Genomic DNA, 16,384 nt, shown 5'->3' with positions numbered 1-16,384 from the left:
CAGGAAGGAGGAAGGCAGGAAGGAGGGAGGAGGAAGGCAGGAAGGAGGAAGGCAGGAAGGAGGCAGGAGGAAGGCAGGAAGGAGGAAGGCAGGAAGGAGGGAGGAGGAAGGCAGGAAGGAGGGAGGAGGAAGACAGGAAGGAGGGAAGGAGAAAGGCAGGAGGGAGGAGGGAGGAGGAAGACAGGAAGGAGGGAAGGAGAAAGGCAGGAAGAAGGGAGGAGGAAGGAGGGAGGAGGAAGGCAGGAAGGAGGGAGGAGGAAGACAGGAAGGAGGGAGGAGAAAGGCAGGAAGGAGGGAGGAGGAAGACAGTAAGGAGGAAGGCAGGAAGGAGGGAGGAGGAAGGCAGGAAGGAGGGAGGAGAAAGACAGGAAGGAGGGAGGAGGAAGGCAGGAAGGAGGGAAGGAGAAAGGCTGGAAGGAGGGAGGAGGAAAGAAGGAAGACAGGAAGGAGGGAAGGAGAAAGGCAGGAAGGAGGGAGGAGAAAGACAGGAAGGAGGGAGGAGGAAGACAGGAAGGAGGGAAGGAGAAAGGCAGGAAGGAGGGAGGAGGAAGACAGGTAGGAGGGAAGAGAAAGGCAGGAAGGAGGCGGGAGGAGGAAGGAGGGAGGAGAAAGGCAGGAAGGAGGGAGGAGGAAGACAGGAAGGAGGGAGGAGAAAGGCAGGAAGGAGGGAGGAGGAAGGCAGGAAGGAGGGAGGAAGGCAGGAAGGAGGGCGGAGGAAGGCAGGAAGGAGGGAGGAGGAAGGCAGGAAGGAGGGAGGAGGAAGGCAGGAAGGAGGGAGGAAGACAGGAAGGAGGGAGGAGGAAGGCAGGAAGGAGGGAGGAGGAAGGCAGGAAGGAGGGAGGAGGAAGACAGGAAGGAGGAAGGCAGGAAGGAAGGAGGAGGAAGGCAGGAAGGAGGGAGGAAGGCAGGAAGGAGGGCGGAGGAAGGCAGGAAGGAGGGCGGAGGAAGGCAGGAAGGAGGGAGGAAGACAGGAAAGAGGGAGGAGGAAGGCAGGAAGGAGGGAGGAGGAAGACAGGAAGGAGGGAGGCAGGAAGGAGGGAGGAGGAAGGCAGGAAGGAGGGAGAAGGAAGACAGGAAGGAGGGAGGAGGAAGGCAGGAAGGAGGGAGAAGGAAGGCAGGAAGAAGGAGAAAGGCAGGAAGGAGAAAGGCAGCAAGGTGGGAGGAGAAAGACAGGAAGGAGGGAGGAGGAAGACAGGAAGGAGGGAAGGAGAAAGGCAGGAAGGAGGGAGGAGGAAGACAGGTAGGAGGGAAGAGAAAGGCAGGAAGGAGGCGGGAGGAGGAAGGAGGGAGGAGAAAGGCAGGAAGGAGGGAGGAGAAAGGCATGAAGGAGGGAGGAGGAAGGCAGGAAGGAGGGAGGACAAAGGCAGGAAGGAGGGAGGAGGAAGGCAGGAAGGAGGGGGCAGGAAGGCAGGAAGGAGGGAGGAGAAAGGCAGGAAGGAGGGAGGAGGAAGGCAGGAAGGAGGGAGGAGAAAGGCAGGAAGGAGGGAGGAGGAAGGCAGGAAGGAGGGGGCAGGAAGGCAGGAAGGAGGGAGGAGAAAGGCAGGAAGGAGGGAGGAGGAAGGCAGGAAGGAGGGAGGAGGAAGGCAGGAAGGAGGGAGGAGGGAGGAGAAAGGCAGGAAGGAGGGAGGAGGAAGGCAGGAAGGAGGGAGGAAGACAGGAAGGAGGGAGGAGGAAGGCAGGAAGGAGGGCGGAGGAAGGCAGGAAGGAGGGCGGAGGAAGGCAGGAAGGAGGGAGGAGGAAGGCAGGAAGGAGGGAGGAAGACAGGAAGGAGGGAGGAGGAAGGCAGGAAGGAGGGAGGAGGAAGGCAGGAAGGAGGGAGGAGGAAGGCAGGAAGGAGGAAGGCAGGAAGGAGGGAGGAGGAAGGCAGGAAGGAGGGAGGAGGAAGGCAGGAAGGAGGGAGGAGGAAGGCAGGAAGAAGGAGAAAGGCAGGAAGGAGAAAGGCAGCAAGGTGGGAGGAGAAAGGCAGGAAGGAGGGAGGAGGAAGGAAGGAAGGAGGGAGGAGGAAGACAGGAAGGAGGGAGGAGGAAGGCAGGAAGGAGGGAGGAGGAAGACAGAAAGGAGGGAGGAGGAAGGCAGGAAGGAGGTGGGAAGGAAGGAGGGAGGAGGAAGGCAGGAAGGAGGGAGGAGAAAGGCAGGAAGGAGGCGGGAGGAGGAAGGAGGGAGGAGAAAGGCAGGAAGGAGGGAGGAGGAAGGCAGGAAGGAGGGAGGAGGAAGGCAGGAAGGAGGGAGGAGGAAGACAGGAAGGAGGGGGGAGGAAGGCAGGAAGGAGGGAGGAGAAAGGCAGGAAGGAGGCGGGAGGAGGAAGGAGGGAGGAGAAAGGCAGGAAGGAGGGAGGAGGAAGGCAGGAAGGAGGGAGGAGGAAGGCAGGAAGGAGGGAGGAGAAAGGCAGGAAGGAGGGAGGAGGAAGGCAGGAAGGAGGGAGGAGAAAGGCAGGGAGGAGGGAGGAGGGAGGAGGAAGGCAGGAAGGAGGGAGGAGAAAGGCAGGAAGGAGGGAGGAGGAAGGCAGGAAGGAGGGAGGAGAAAGGCAGGAAGGAGGGAGAAGAAAGGCAGGAAGGAGGGAGGAGGAAGGAGGGAGGAGGAAGGAGAAAGGCAGGAAGGAGGGAGGAGGAAGGCAGGAAGGAGGGAGGAGGAAGGCAGGAAGGAGGGAGGAGAAAGGCAGGAAGGAGGGAGGAGGAAGGCAGGAAGGAGGGGGAAGACAGGAAGGAGGGAGGAGGAAGACAGGAAGGAGGGAGGAGGAAGGAGGGAGGAGGAAGACAGGTAGGAGGGAGGAGGAAGACAGGAAGGAGGGAGGAGGAAGGAGGGAGGAGGAAGGAGGGAGGAGGAAGACAGGTAGGAGGGAGGAGGAAGACAGGAAGGAGGGAGGAGGAAGGCAGGAAGGAGGTGGAAGACAGGAAGGAGGGAGGAGGAAGACAGGAAGGAGGAAGGAGGGAGGAGGAAGGAGAAAGGCAGGAAGGAGGAAGGAGAAAGGCAGAAAGGAGGAAGGCAGGAAGGAGGGAGGAGGAAGGCAGGAAGGAGGAAGGCAGGAAGGAGGGAGGAGAAAGGCAGGAAGGAGGAAGGAGAAAGGCAGAAAGGAGGGGGAAGACAGGAAGGAGGGAGGAGGAAGACAGGAAGGAGGAGGAAGGAGGGAGGAGGAAGACAGGTAGGAGGGAGGAGGAAGACAGGAAGGAGGGAGGAGGAAGGCAGGAAGGAGGGGGAAGACAGGAAGGAGGGAGGAGGAAGACAGGAAGGAGGGAGGAAGACAGGAAGGAGGGAGGAGGAAGGCAGGAAGGAGGAAGGCAGGAAGGAGGGAGGAGGAAGGCAGGAAGGAAGGAGGAGGAAGGCAGGAAGGAGGAAGGAGGGAGGAGGAAGGGAGGGAGGAGGAAGGCAGGAAGGACAGAGGAGAAAGGCACAGAAAGAGAAAGGAAAGAGAGAAAGAGAGAGAAGGGGTGAGCAGATTCCTGTTCATGTTCCTTACCTCATCGGAGAAAGTGCGGAACCCATTCACCCTGTGCTCCACCTCTTCTGTTTTAAAGGGCAGTAACTTCAGCTGCTTGATCGTCTGCAACAGGAACAGGGTGACCTTTCTTACAACTGCCCCACTGAGAGTACAGTCAAACAATATTACAACACAATTCAAAAATAAGCTTTTCTTTGGAGAGAGGGGTGTGGTGGTGGTGGTGTCTGATTCAAAAATCAAGACTTGAAAAGTTCTGCAAAGATAAGAAATAAGTGTGAAGGTCATTTGCTAAGGTAATATGACAGACATAAACACACAAAAACAAATACGCACTTGTGCATATGTAGACATACAAATGCAATGCATACATCAAGCCTGGATACAGTAGCACACACAAATGCATGCCTGAACAATGGTATATAATGTGTCTGCCTCAGGAGTGAGGGAATCTGAGGGTATGGGATCAAATCCTACACTTGCCAGAATTGTCTCCCCCTACACTAAACACTCAAGTAGCTGTCTAAAACTAGACGAGACAATACATCCAGGTCCTGCATGAAGCATGTACTTAGTGCACATAAAAGTATTTTCATGGCAACTAAAGTATTGTCTGTGGCAAAATTCAAAGTGGAAGATATACATCTGATTCTGGGGCAGCAAAAAAATTATATATAGAAAACGAGATCATTCATATTCTTTTGCATTTGTGGGCTGCAAGTCACACCTTCACTTCTATGGACAAGAGGACATTTACGTGTATGACTTTTTTACCCCGCCATGTAGGCAGCTGTGCACCATTTTAGGGAGTAGAGATGATTAAATTATTTTCAATCAAACAGAGATGGCAACCCCTGTCAAGTGTTCGTAGGAACAATCAGGAAATTTGGCAGGAACATTTTGAATATGATATGAACACCCAGACGCCGAGCTACATAAACAAACATACATTCTATCAACAAGGCATACAAACACTTGGGCCTACCTGCAACACAGTGTAACAGAAACAAAAAAGCTGTTTGTAATTTCTTCATCCGGTCTGTTCTCCACAGTCAAGTCTCTTATTGGTGCTCTGTTTACACTTCTTTTGCTATGTAGTTGAAAATGAACTCGTCAGAATAATTTTGACGTTGGCATAACGTCTAAATAAGCTGCGTTCAAACGTAACAAAATACGGCAAAATTGTAACAGGTGGCATCTATGATCAAATGAATGTGCAATGCTTGTGCCTGAACCCCCTTCGTGTGTATACGCAAGCACAAGATCAAATACGCACATTAAAGATCCTGTAATCCATGTCAGCGTTTAGTGGGTTATGGCAACAAGAACATACCCAGCATGCACACTCCCGAAAATGGAGTATGGCTGCCTAAATGGCAGGGTAAAAACAGTCATACACATAAAAAGCCCACTTGTGTACATACAAGTGAATGTGGAAGTTTCAGCCCATGAACGAAGAAGAAATCTGTACAAAAACAAGCGTGTCTCACATCCAAGGCCTGGTCCACAGCAGCGGCGTGGAGCTGGTCAAAGAAGGTGATGAGGTCCAGCAGCAGGTAAAAGGTGCCAGAGTTGGTAGCCGTCATGTTCTGTCCCACCGTCCGGTACCTGCAAGTCACATGAACACAGGATTAGCACTTCAAACTGTGTGCTCTGCAAGTCACATGGACACAGGATTAGCTCTTCAAACTGTGAACCTGCAAGTCACATGGACACAGGATTAGCTCTTCAAACTGTGTGCTCTGCAAGTCACATGGACACAGGATTAGCACTTCAAACTGTGAACCTGCAAGTCACATGGACACAGGATTAGCACTTCAAACTGTGAACCTGCAAGTCACATGGACACAGGATTAGCTCTTCAAACTGTGTGCTCTGCAAGTCACATGGACACAGGATTAGCACTTCAAACTGTGTGCTCTGCAAGTCACATGGACACAGGATTAGCTCTTCAAACTGTGTGCTCTGAAAGTCACATGGACACAGGATTAGCACTTCAAACTGTGTGCTCTGCAAGTCACATGGACACAGGATTAGCTCTTCAAACTGTGTGCTCTGAAAGTCACATGGACACAGGATTAGTGCTTCAAACTGTGTGCTCTGCAAGTCACATGGACACAGGATTAGCACTTCAAACTGTGTGCTCTGAAAGTCACATGGACACAGGATTAGCACTTCAAACTGTGAACCTGCAAGTCACATGGACACAGGATTAGCTCTTCAAACTGTGTGCTCTGAAAGTCACATGGACACAGGATTAGCACTTCAAACTGTGTGCTCTGAAAGTCACATGGACACAGGATTAGCTCTTCAAACTGTGTGCTCTGAAAGTCACATGGACACAGGATTAGCACTTCAAACTGTGTGCTCTGAAAGTCACATGGACACAGGATTAGCTCTTCAAACTGTGTGCTCTGAAAGTCACATGGACACAGGATTAGTGCTTCAAACTGTGTGCTCTGAAAGTCACATGGACACAGGATTAGCTCTTCAAACTGTGTGCTCTGAAAGTCACATGGACACAGGATTAGCTCTTCAAACTGTGTGCTCTGCAAATCACATGGACACAGGATTAGTGCTTCAAACTGTGTGCTCTGGCTGTGACGTCTGAACCATTCTTTGCCTCTGTCTGCTCTGTGAAGCTGCAAGTCACATGGACACAGGATTAGCTCTTCAAACTGTGTGCTCTGCAAGTCACATGGACACAGGATTAGCTCTTCAAACTGTGTGCTCTGGCTGTGACGTCTGAACCAGTCTTTGCCACTTTCTGCTCTGTATCTCTTATCTACGAATCACTTTAGTGAAGAGAAGTTAAATCAAAGATCAGCACACACACACACACACACACACACACACACACACAAGACTGACCTGTGAGCCATGGAAACGGCCTGTGCCTTCAGGCGGTCCCTGTTGCCCTCAGGACTGGCCGGGGAGGACACCACCTTGCTCAGCAGTTTGTTCATCAGCACCACCGCCTTGTCCTGGTTCTGCACACACCGCACCACACCACACACATTGCACCAGACACACCACACCACACACATCGCACCAGACACAACACACCACACACACACATTGAATCCATTACACCACCCCACACCACACAGCCCTACACACACCAAACTGACATATTCTTAGCACCATCACCTCTCTCTCTAACCAAGTCCAGTTGTTGAGTTTCATGATCTATTGTGTTGCTCTTTCAAGCTCCATATCCTACACAGGACTACATTATAAAAATAAAATAAAAAGACTGAGAAACTTCACTGACTGAGGCTAGATCCTACCAATTGTGTGGGCTGTTCAAAAAGAACTCCCCATATCTTTGTTCCTTTACTGTTGTTGCTAAATATGGGATGACAGCTGCAGACTATGATGAAATCCTCAAGTGTCAGCTAAATACTAAATAGTGCAGGCAAATTCACCATGATAAAGAAGCTCCCTCCCACTCTATTCATTTATTCTATCTTTGTTACACACAAACACACTTACACATACACATTCACACAAACACACTCACTCCAACACAGACATAGACACTACCATCCACACATACACCCAAACACACTCACTCCAACATGCATACAGACACTACTATACACACACCCAAATACACACACACACACACAAACACACTCACTCCAACACACACACAGACACTACCATCCACACACACTCACTCCAACACACACAAAGACACTAGCATCCACACACACCCAAACACACACACAAACACACTCACTCCACCACACACACAGACACTACCATCCACACACACACACAAACACACTCACTCCAACATGCATACAGACACCACTATCCACACACACCCAAAAATACACACACACACAAACACACTCACTCCACCACACACACACACACACACACAAACATACTCACTCCAACACACACACAGACACTAGCATCCACACACACCCAAATACACACACACACACAAACACACTCACTCCAACATGCATACAGACACTACTATACACACATCCAAATACACACACACACAAACACACTCACTCCACCACACACACCCACACAAATGACAAATCCCACAGCCTCCAGCCCCTCTGCCTCACCTTGGCCAGGTCGTAGAGAGACACAGCTTCTTCAAACATGCCCTTGGCCTCTGTGTCCCGGGCCACAGTCTCAATGATCCTGTCCGTGTCCTGACAGAACTTGTCAATGGCCCCCGGCTGTAAAGTCAACAGTTACCCACTGACGGCGTGACGGCACAGCTGGGAATACAGGTGTGTGTTTGTGTGTCTGTGCCTCTGTGGTGCATGTGAGTGTGTGTGTGTTTGTGTGTCTGTGCCTCTGTGGTGCATGTGAGTGTGTGTGTGTTTGTGTGTCTGTGCCTCTGTGGTGCATGTGACTGTGTGTGTGTTTGTGTGTCTGTGCCTCTGTGGTGCATGTGAGAGTGTGTGTGTTTGTGTGTCTGTGCCTCTGTGGTGCATGTGAGAGTGTGTGTTTGTGTGTCTGTGCCTCTGTGGTGCATGTGAGTGTGTGTGTGTTTGTGTGTCTGTGCCTCTGTGGTGCATGTGAGAGTGTGTGTGTTTGTGTGATTGTGCCTCTGTGGTGCATGTGAGTGTGTGTGTGTTTGTGTGTCTGTGCCTCTGTGGTGCTTGTGAGAGTGTGTGTGTTTGTGTGTCTGTGCCTCTGTGGTGCATGTGAGTGTGTGTGTGTTTGTGTGTCTGTGCCTCTGTGGTGCATGTGAGAGTGTGTGTGTTTGTGTGTCTGTGCTTCTGTGGTGCATGTGAGTGTGTGTGCGTTTGTGTGTCTGTGCCTCTGTGGTGCATGTGTCTGTGCGGGAGGGGTTGGGGGGAAGGTATGAGTTTACATGTGCATATGTATGCGTATGCCTGTGTGTTCCTGTGTGCGTGTCTGTTTATGTATGTTTGTGTTTGTGCGTGCCTGTGTTCATATGTGTTGAGGGTAGCTGCTATGTACATATGTATGTTAAAATGTATGTATGCATTGTGTGTGTGTGTGTGTGTGTGTGTGTGTGTGTGTGTGTGTGTGTTAAGTTGTTTTTTTTAGTCACATTTTGGTGTGTGTATGTAACATTGATGTAATGTACTATGTAAACAAAAAAGTGTTTTTGCAAAGCACCAAGAGCAGATTTCTGGATTGTGTGCTATAGTAGTATCCATTATTTTTTTTTTTTTTTTTAATTATGTGCACACGTGAAGGTGTGACAGACATGAACATGTATCTGCAAGTAACTATCATCGACTCAATATGTTCACTGCACGGACACACTCCGAGTCACATCCACACGACTCACAACTCACACAGCAGACAAACAAAGCAACAACAACAACAGGCGCCACACAGTGCAACCAAGGGTGGTGATACTCACTCTTCTTGTTCCATCTCTCTCCAGCCTCCCCAGCAACATTTCAAACTGGGGGGGGACAAAAAAAAGCAAAACAATATGCTGGAGTACACATCAACCTCAGTGTCCAAAAGCACAATTCAATACAAAGTTCATCTAGCATTTTAACGTCCACTGACTAAATAAGTGCAATTTGCCAGCACAAAAGAAAAACATGAACAATTTCCTTCTCTTTATACTTATCCAATCTGAAGATAATGATTTTTGCTATCAATTATCATGGTAACCTTACTTGAAACCTTGTATCTGAAATACAATTTATAGTACAAGTTCACAAGTTTTCTATGTTGGAACCAGCTCCTGAATGTATAAAAACAAATAATAAATAAATGAATAACAAATAATTAAAAAAAAGTTAACCTGAAAGCAACATCTTTGAACATGAACAAAAATTAGCTCTGCTTCAGTTTTCTCATGCACAATCTCTCCATATTTAACACCATGGTAGACCTCAAATATAGACAGACAGACAGCAAAGAACTCAGTCTGTCCCATGGATTCCCCAGTTCAGTTAACAAGTTTACCTCCCATTCTGATTTCCATTAACTGCTATGCTTCTTAAACGTCTGCTGCTTGTGTATGTATGGATGTCTTTATAAGCATGCGCGTGTGTGTGTTTGTGTTTGCATCTGCAAGTGCATATGTGCGTGTGCTTTTATTTTAATGCATACATGTTTGTTTAACATTATAGTGAATACCATTGCCTCCATATATGGGATGTGTGAGCATGAGTCTGCATTATTACCATTATTATTAAATGTTATTAATAATAATAATAATGAGACATACTTGCATAGACATTATTTAGAAGGCTGTTCCAAACCCTCGCATTCTTTTCAGCCTGAGCAGACCCCCCCCCCCTGCCCCCCCAACACCCCTCCCCCACAAACTCATTCCATATTATCAGTAAGACTGAAGAGTTCCACTGAAAAGAGAAAGTACTTCTGGAAGCTGGTGGGAGGGTGGGGAGAGGGGAAGCAATGTACAGGTTGAATTTATCCCTGATGGAATGCTGGAACTTGAACTCTACAAAAAAAAACAAAAAAAAAATGTGGGTGGAACTGGAAGGTATGATGGTTGACACAGCTGTTGCTATCAAGGTCTGCAATGAACAATATGTATCAGTCTACCTCAGTATCTTCCTTTCAAATGATGACAGATATGTACATAATAATCACGGGCAAATGTTCAGGTTACTCATTAATTTATGTTTTGTTTAAATTGTTTGAAGCAGACATTAAATAATCTGATCTGAACTGAAGTGAAAAACAAAAGTCATCAGAGCGGTTACCTCTCGTGTCTCCAGGACCAGTTCACTGACACAGGACTGGAACATGTTGTCTCCGTTGGCCGTCTTCAGGCCTCTGTGCAGGACAAAATGTGTAAATTGTGCTGTATTGTATTGTACTGTACTGTATTGTACTGTATTGTAGTGTAGTGTAGTGTAGTGCAGTGTAGTGCAGTGTAATGTATCATATCTTTTTTTTATTAAGGCTTTGGCATTCATACACACTAAACAGTGGATGCACAGTACATGTCAAATCCATCTTTAAAAAAAAAAATCAGCAGAAAATAAAATATCACATTCGCCACACACATTTATACAGATAACTGAAAATTTTTAATAAATGTTAATCTTCTTTAATGCACATCCAAAAAGTTCATAGAAAAAAATACTGATAATACAAAAAGTATGTAGTTTCATCTTCGCTTCCTATCTCCATCCCTTACCCCAGAAAGAAGAACAAGGCACACACTACCCCAGAAAGAAGAACAAGGCACACACTACCCCAGAAAGAAGAACAAGGCACACACTACCCCAGAAAGAAGAACAAGTCACACACTACCCCAGAAAGAAGAACAAGGCACACACTACCTCAGGAAGAACAAGTCAGACACTACCTCAGAAAGAACAAGTCACACACAACCCCAGAAAGAAGAACAAGGCACGCACTACCTCAGGAAGAAGAACAAGTCAGAGACTACCCCAGAAAGAAGAACATGTCACACACTACCTCAGAAAGAAGAACAAGGCACACACTACCTCAGGAAGAACAAGTCAGACACTACCTCAGGAAGAACAAGTCAGACACTACCCCAGAAAGAAGAACAAGTCACACACTACCTCAGGAAGAAGAACAAGGCACACACTACCTCAGGAAGAAGAACAAGGCACACACTACCCCAGAAAGAAGAACAAGTCAGACACTACCCCAGAAAGAAGAACAAGTCACACACTACCCCAGGAAGAAGAACAAGGCACACACTACCCCAGAAAGAAGAACAAGGCACACACTACCTCAGGAAGAAGAACAAGGCACACACTACCTCAGGAAGAAGAACAAGGCACACACTACCTCAGGAAGAACAAGGCACACACTACCCCAGAAAGAAGAACAAGGCACACACTACCTCAGGAAGAAGAACAAGGCACACACTACCTCAGGAAGAACAAGGCACACACTACCCCAGAAAGAAGAACAAGGCACACACTACCTCAGAAAGAAGAACAAGGCACACACTACCCCAGAAAGAAGAACAAGTCACACACTACCCCAGGAAGAAGAACAAGACACACACTACCTCAGGAAGAAGAACAAGTCACACACTACCTCAGGAAGAAGAACAAGGAACACACTACCTCAGGAAGAAGAACAAGGCACACACTACCTCAGGAAGAACAAGGCACACACTACCCCAGAAAGAAGAACAAGGCACGCACTACCTCAGGAAGAAGAACAAGTCAGACACTACCTCAGGAAGAACAAGGCACACACTACCCCAGAAAGAAGAACAAGTCACACACTACCTCAGGAAGAAGAACAAGTCAGAGACTACCCCAGAAAGAAGAACAAGTCACACACTACCCCAGAAAGAAGAACAAGTCACACACTACCTCAGGAAGTACAAGGCACACACTACCTCAGGAAGAAGAACAAGTCAGAGACTACCCCAGAAAGAAGAACAAGGCACACACTACCCCAGAAAGAAGAACAAGTCACACACTACCTCAGAAAGAAGAACAAGTCAGAGACTACCCCAGAAAGAAGAACAAGGCACACACTACCTCAGGAAGAAGAACAAGTCACACACTACCTCAGAAAGAAGAACAAGTCACACACTACCTCAGGAAGAAGAACAAGTCACACACTACCTCAGGAAGAAGAACAAGTCACACACTACCTCAGGAAGAAGAACAAGTCACACACTACCTCAGGAAGAAGAACAAAAACACACTACCTCAGGAAGAAGAACAAGAAACACACTACCTCAGGAAGAAGAACAAGTCACACACTACCTCAGGAAGAAGAACAAGTCACACACTACTCCAGAAAGAAGAACAAGTCACACACTACCTCAGGAAGAAGAAGTACTGCAGAGCCTCCCGAGCGTCAGTGGCCTCAAACTTGCGAGTGTACATCATGATGAGGCGAGCAATGTTCAGACGCCTCAAGCAGGGGGGGTCAGCCGCCTCCTGACTCACTGTGAAAAACAAAGTGCACGCAAAACACTTACAAAGATGCCAGCAAAATGCTTACAATGACGCTTGCTCAGATGTCAGTGTGCGTTTGCATGAATCATTCATCATTCTCCTTCCATGAATCTTTTTCACCCCACCACCAAAACCTCCTTCCTTTTTTCTTTTTCTTTTTTGGCCAATAATAGTTAGTTACAATACATCCATGCACCCTTTTCCAATAACTCACTACAGAACCAATACCATCCATTCGAATTCTTTCCCAACCATAGGTGGCTTTAACTGACTGCACAGTGCACTGCACTGCTGTTGGCATCAAGGGTCACACAAACAAGAAAATTTTCACAATGTAACAAAGCTAGACAGCTGCAGCCAGTTCCCCCAATGGAACGATGACCAACCTTTGCTCCCTGACCCAATTTGAAGTGAACAAGTCAACTGTGTTGTTTTGACATGAACCGAAGCCTGCGACTGAGAGCATGATATCGAAAACACTTGACCAGCAGCCGGGGAGCATTTTTCATACAGAAACTTGGCAGTGAAAGAGGACATTGTAAATCATCGATGAACAAAGATCATTCCTCTCTTTCAACCAGTACTGCAACAAAACTGGTTGTTCCATAACTTACATCATGAATCATTGACACATAACTCCAGATCACTGCCTCCCTTCCCCTTTCCTGCCATGTCAGTCTGACAGTATTTTGCCCGAGAAGTGCATGCACAGCCTGCACTGTACCAACCACCACTGCCCCTTCCTCCAAACTGATTTTTTTTCATTGTAAGCCTGCAAGTCTTTGCACTGCACATCTGACTGCCACTTCCCAGAGCCCCCAGATACTACCTGTGTGTCTGGGCGTGCACGCACGTGCATGTGTGTGTGTGAATGTGAATGTGTGTGTGCGTCCGTGCGTGCGCATATGTGTGTGTGTTTATGAAATGTGTTTTATGGAATGTATTTCATTTTAATCTAAGTATTATTTACTTGATATTTTTTATTGTTTGGTGGTTTGTGCTTTCTGATTCATTCTGCGAATGCACTGGATTGAGCTGTTGTATTGTTTTTATGTTATGTTTATATCTAGCTCAATCATGTGAGGTGCTTTGAGCAGCATTAGAACTGGATATCATGCCATAGAAAAGTTATGAATTATCATTAATATTATTATTATGTACCCTATGACAACAGTGTGAAAACAGGTCAACATGTGACTGAGATGTGTGCTGTACAACTGATACCACAGTCACATATATGAGCCATGATTTTTACTCTGCCCCCTCCACTACAGTACAACACCCTACAGTACAAAACACATGACACTACAACACACTACAGACAACACAACACAGTACAAGCAAACACATGAGTGATGGAAGGGGTCGTGGCAAGAGGACAGCAGGAACAGGTGTATCTCATACAACAGGAACACACCACAGCAAAACACAGTACAACACAGCACAGTACAAGCCAACACACAACTGACGGACAGGGGTGTGGCAGGAGGACAGCAAGTTCATCTCGAACAACACAACCCAACCCAACACACACAGCACAGCACAACCCAGCACAGTACAACACAACCCAACACAGCACAGCACAACCCAGCACAGTACAACACAACCCAACACAGCACAGCACAACCCAGCACAGTACAACACAACCCAACACAGCACAGCACAACACAGCACAGTACAACACAACCCAACACAGCACAACACAGCACAGTACAACCCAACACATACAGCACAGCACAACACAGCACAGTACAACACAACCCAACACAGCACAGCACAACACACGACAGACGGAGGGGGGTGTGGCAGGACAACGGCAGAACAACAGGTTCATCTCGATCAGCATTACACAACACAATACAACACACAACACTAACGGAGGGGTGCATGGCAGGAAGACGGCAGGAACAGCAGGTTCATCTCAAACAGCATGACACAACACAACACAACACAATACAACACACAACACTAACGGAGGGGTGCGTGGCAGGAAGAAGGCAGGAACAGCAGGTTCATCTCAAACAGCATGACACAACACAATACAACACAATACACAACACTAACGGAGGGGTGCGTGGCAGGAAGAAGGCAGGAACAGCAGGTTCATCTCAAACAGCATGACACAACACAACACAACACAATACAACACACAACACTAACGGAGGGGTGCGTGGCAGGAAGATGGCAGGAACAGCAGGTTCATCTCAAACAGCATGACACAACACAACACAACACAATACAACACACAACACTAACGGAGGGGTGCGTGGCAGGAAGATGGCAGGAACAGCAAGTTCATCTCAAACAGCATGACACAACACAACACAACACAATACAACACACAACACTAACGGAGGGGTGCGTGGCAGGAAGATGGCAGGAACAGCAAGTTCATCTCAAACAACACAACACAACACAACACACAACACTAACGGAGGGGTGCGTGGCAGGAAGACGGCAGGAACAGCAGGTTCATCTCAAACAGCATGACACAACACAACACAACACAACACAATACAACACAAGACACAACACTAACGGAGGGGTGCGTGGCAGGAAGATGGCAGGAACAGCAAGTTCATCTCAAACAGCATGACACAACACAACACAATACAACACAAGACACAACACTAACAGAGGGGTGCATGGCAGGAAGACGGCAGGAACAGCAGGTTCATCTCAAACAGCATGACACAACACAACACAACACAACACAACACAACACAACACACAACACTAACGGAGGGGTGCATGGCAGGAAGACGGCAGGAACAGCAGGTTCATCTCAAACAGCATGACACAACACAACACAACACAACACACAACACTAACGGAGGGGTGCGTGGCAGGAAGACGGCAGGAACAGCAGGTTCATCTCAAACAGCACAAGGGCCAGGTGCACAGCGTGGTGCCTCAGGTGCTCCACCCGCGCAAGGAACTCGATGGCGGCCTCAAACTGCCCCGTCAGCACCAGCACCTGGGTATACAGCATGGGGTTCTGGTAGCCCTGGAAGTGGCTCTCCCCTGAAAGAAGGAACCATCACAGTGATGATCATGATGATAACAGCATGAATAAACGCATGAAACTGGTTTGCATGGGGTGCGTAAAAATGTCCACACTAAGGTTGTTCACAGCGCCACTCATAAATTAATACAATGTAATGCAGAGACAAAAACTATACCAAAACATGAAATGCCTGCACAGCACACTAACACTCCATGCAAGTGATTTAGAAAGAAAGGGAAGTTGGGGGTTGTATGACTGGATAAAAGTGATAGCCATATGTTTTTACTGCTTTTTTGAAGAGTAAGATATGCTGTTTTCTAATGTTCTCAGGGATCAAATTCCAAAGAGAAGGAATAATAATAATAATTTAAACAACAATAATAATAGTAATAACATTAATAATAATAGTAATAAATACATAATGAAGCGGATTGACGGTCACACCTACCATGCAAGGAGTTATGGTTTTTACAATAAAAAAAGTTATACATATGTAACACACATGCATCAAGCACACCGTACACGAAGAAGCGTTTTCTAACTAAATGATGAAAGCAATCAATCCCCCCAAAATGGACACTGAACACTTCACTGATATAAGCATGTAAGAAAACACAACAGGCAGCTCATTCCAAACAATCCCCTCTTCAAACAAGAGAACAACTGACCATAATCCTCATACAGCAACTTCTGGAAGCGCTCCAGGGTCAAGGTCTCCGGAGCACTGTCGTCCAAGTCAAACTCCAGCTGCGACAACTTGAGCCAGAGGTAGTCGTCAATTTTGTTGGAGATCTCGGCGTGGTCCTCGTCAGGGTCGCACTGCCCCACAATGCAGTACACCGCTCTGCAAACAGCAGTCAGTCAGTTTCACTCTTAGCGTCAGTTTCACGGAGGATTCAAAGCGTGCGGATTGAGTCATAAAGAGTCAATCATCAGTTTGTGTGCTTGAGCTGTGTTTCTGTTTTGTTTCATTTTGCTTTGTTTTGGCATTTTTTTTTGTTTTCTTTCACAAAGTCACAGCACTGAGCCTAATCAGCA

General features: G+C 47.6%; 1 protein-coding gene across 1 annotated transcript in view; it reads right to left on the bottom strand.

Moving 5' to 3' along the window:
- LOC143285522 (nuclear pore complex protein Nup93-like) overlaps positions 1–16,384 on the bottom strand; it is a 35,133-nt gene that overhangs the window by 6,566 nt on the left and 12,183 nt on the right. The window contains exons 12-20 of the mRNA XM_076592875.1: positions 16,015–16,190; positions 15,172–15,363; positions 12,203–12,329; positions 10,138–10,210; positions 8,811–8,855; positions 7,528–7,644; positions 6,305–6,423; positions 4,924–5,041; positions 3,455–3,538 (exon numbers count right to left, since the gene is read on the bottom strand). Of these exons, the coding sequence (XP_076448990.1) occupies positions 3,455–3,538; positions 4,924–5,041; positions 6,305–6,423; positions 7,528–7,644; positions 8,811–8,855; positions 10,138–10,210; positions 12,203–12,329; positions 15,172–15,363; positions 16,015–16,190 (1,051 nt within the window). The remainder of the gene's footprint in view (positions 1–3,454; positions 3,539–4,923; positions 5,042–6,304; positions 6,424–7,527; positions 7,645–8,810; positions 8,856–10,137; positions 10,211–12,202; positions 12,330–15,171; positions 15,364–16,014; positions 16,191–16,384) is intronic.

This window comes from Babylonia areolata, chromosome 9 (genome assembly GCF_041734735.1).
Source record: "Babylonia areolata isolate BAREFJ2019XMU chromosome 9, ASM4173473v1, whole genome shotgun sequence".
Lineage (NCBI taxonomy): Eukaryota > Metazoa > Mollusca > Gastropoda > Neogastropoda > Buccinidae > Babylonia > Babylonia areolata.
This window is presented reverse-complemented; position numbering and strand designations above follow the sequence as displayed.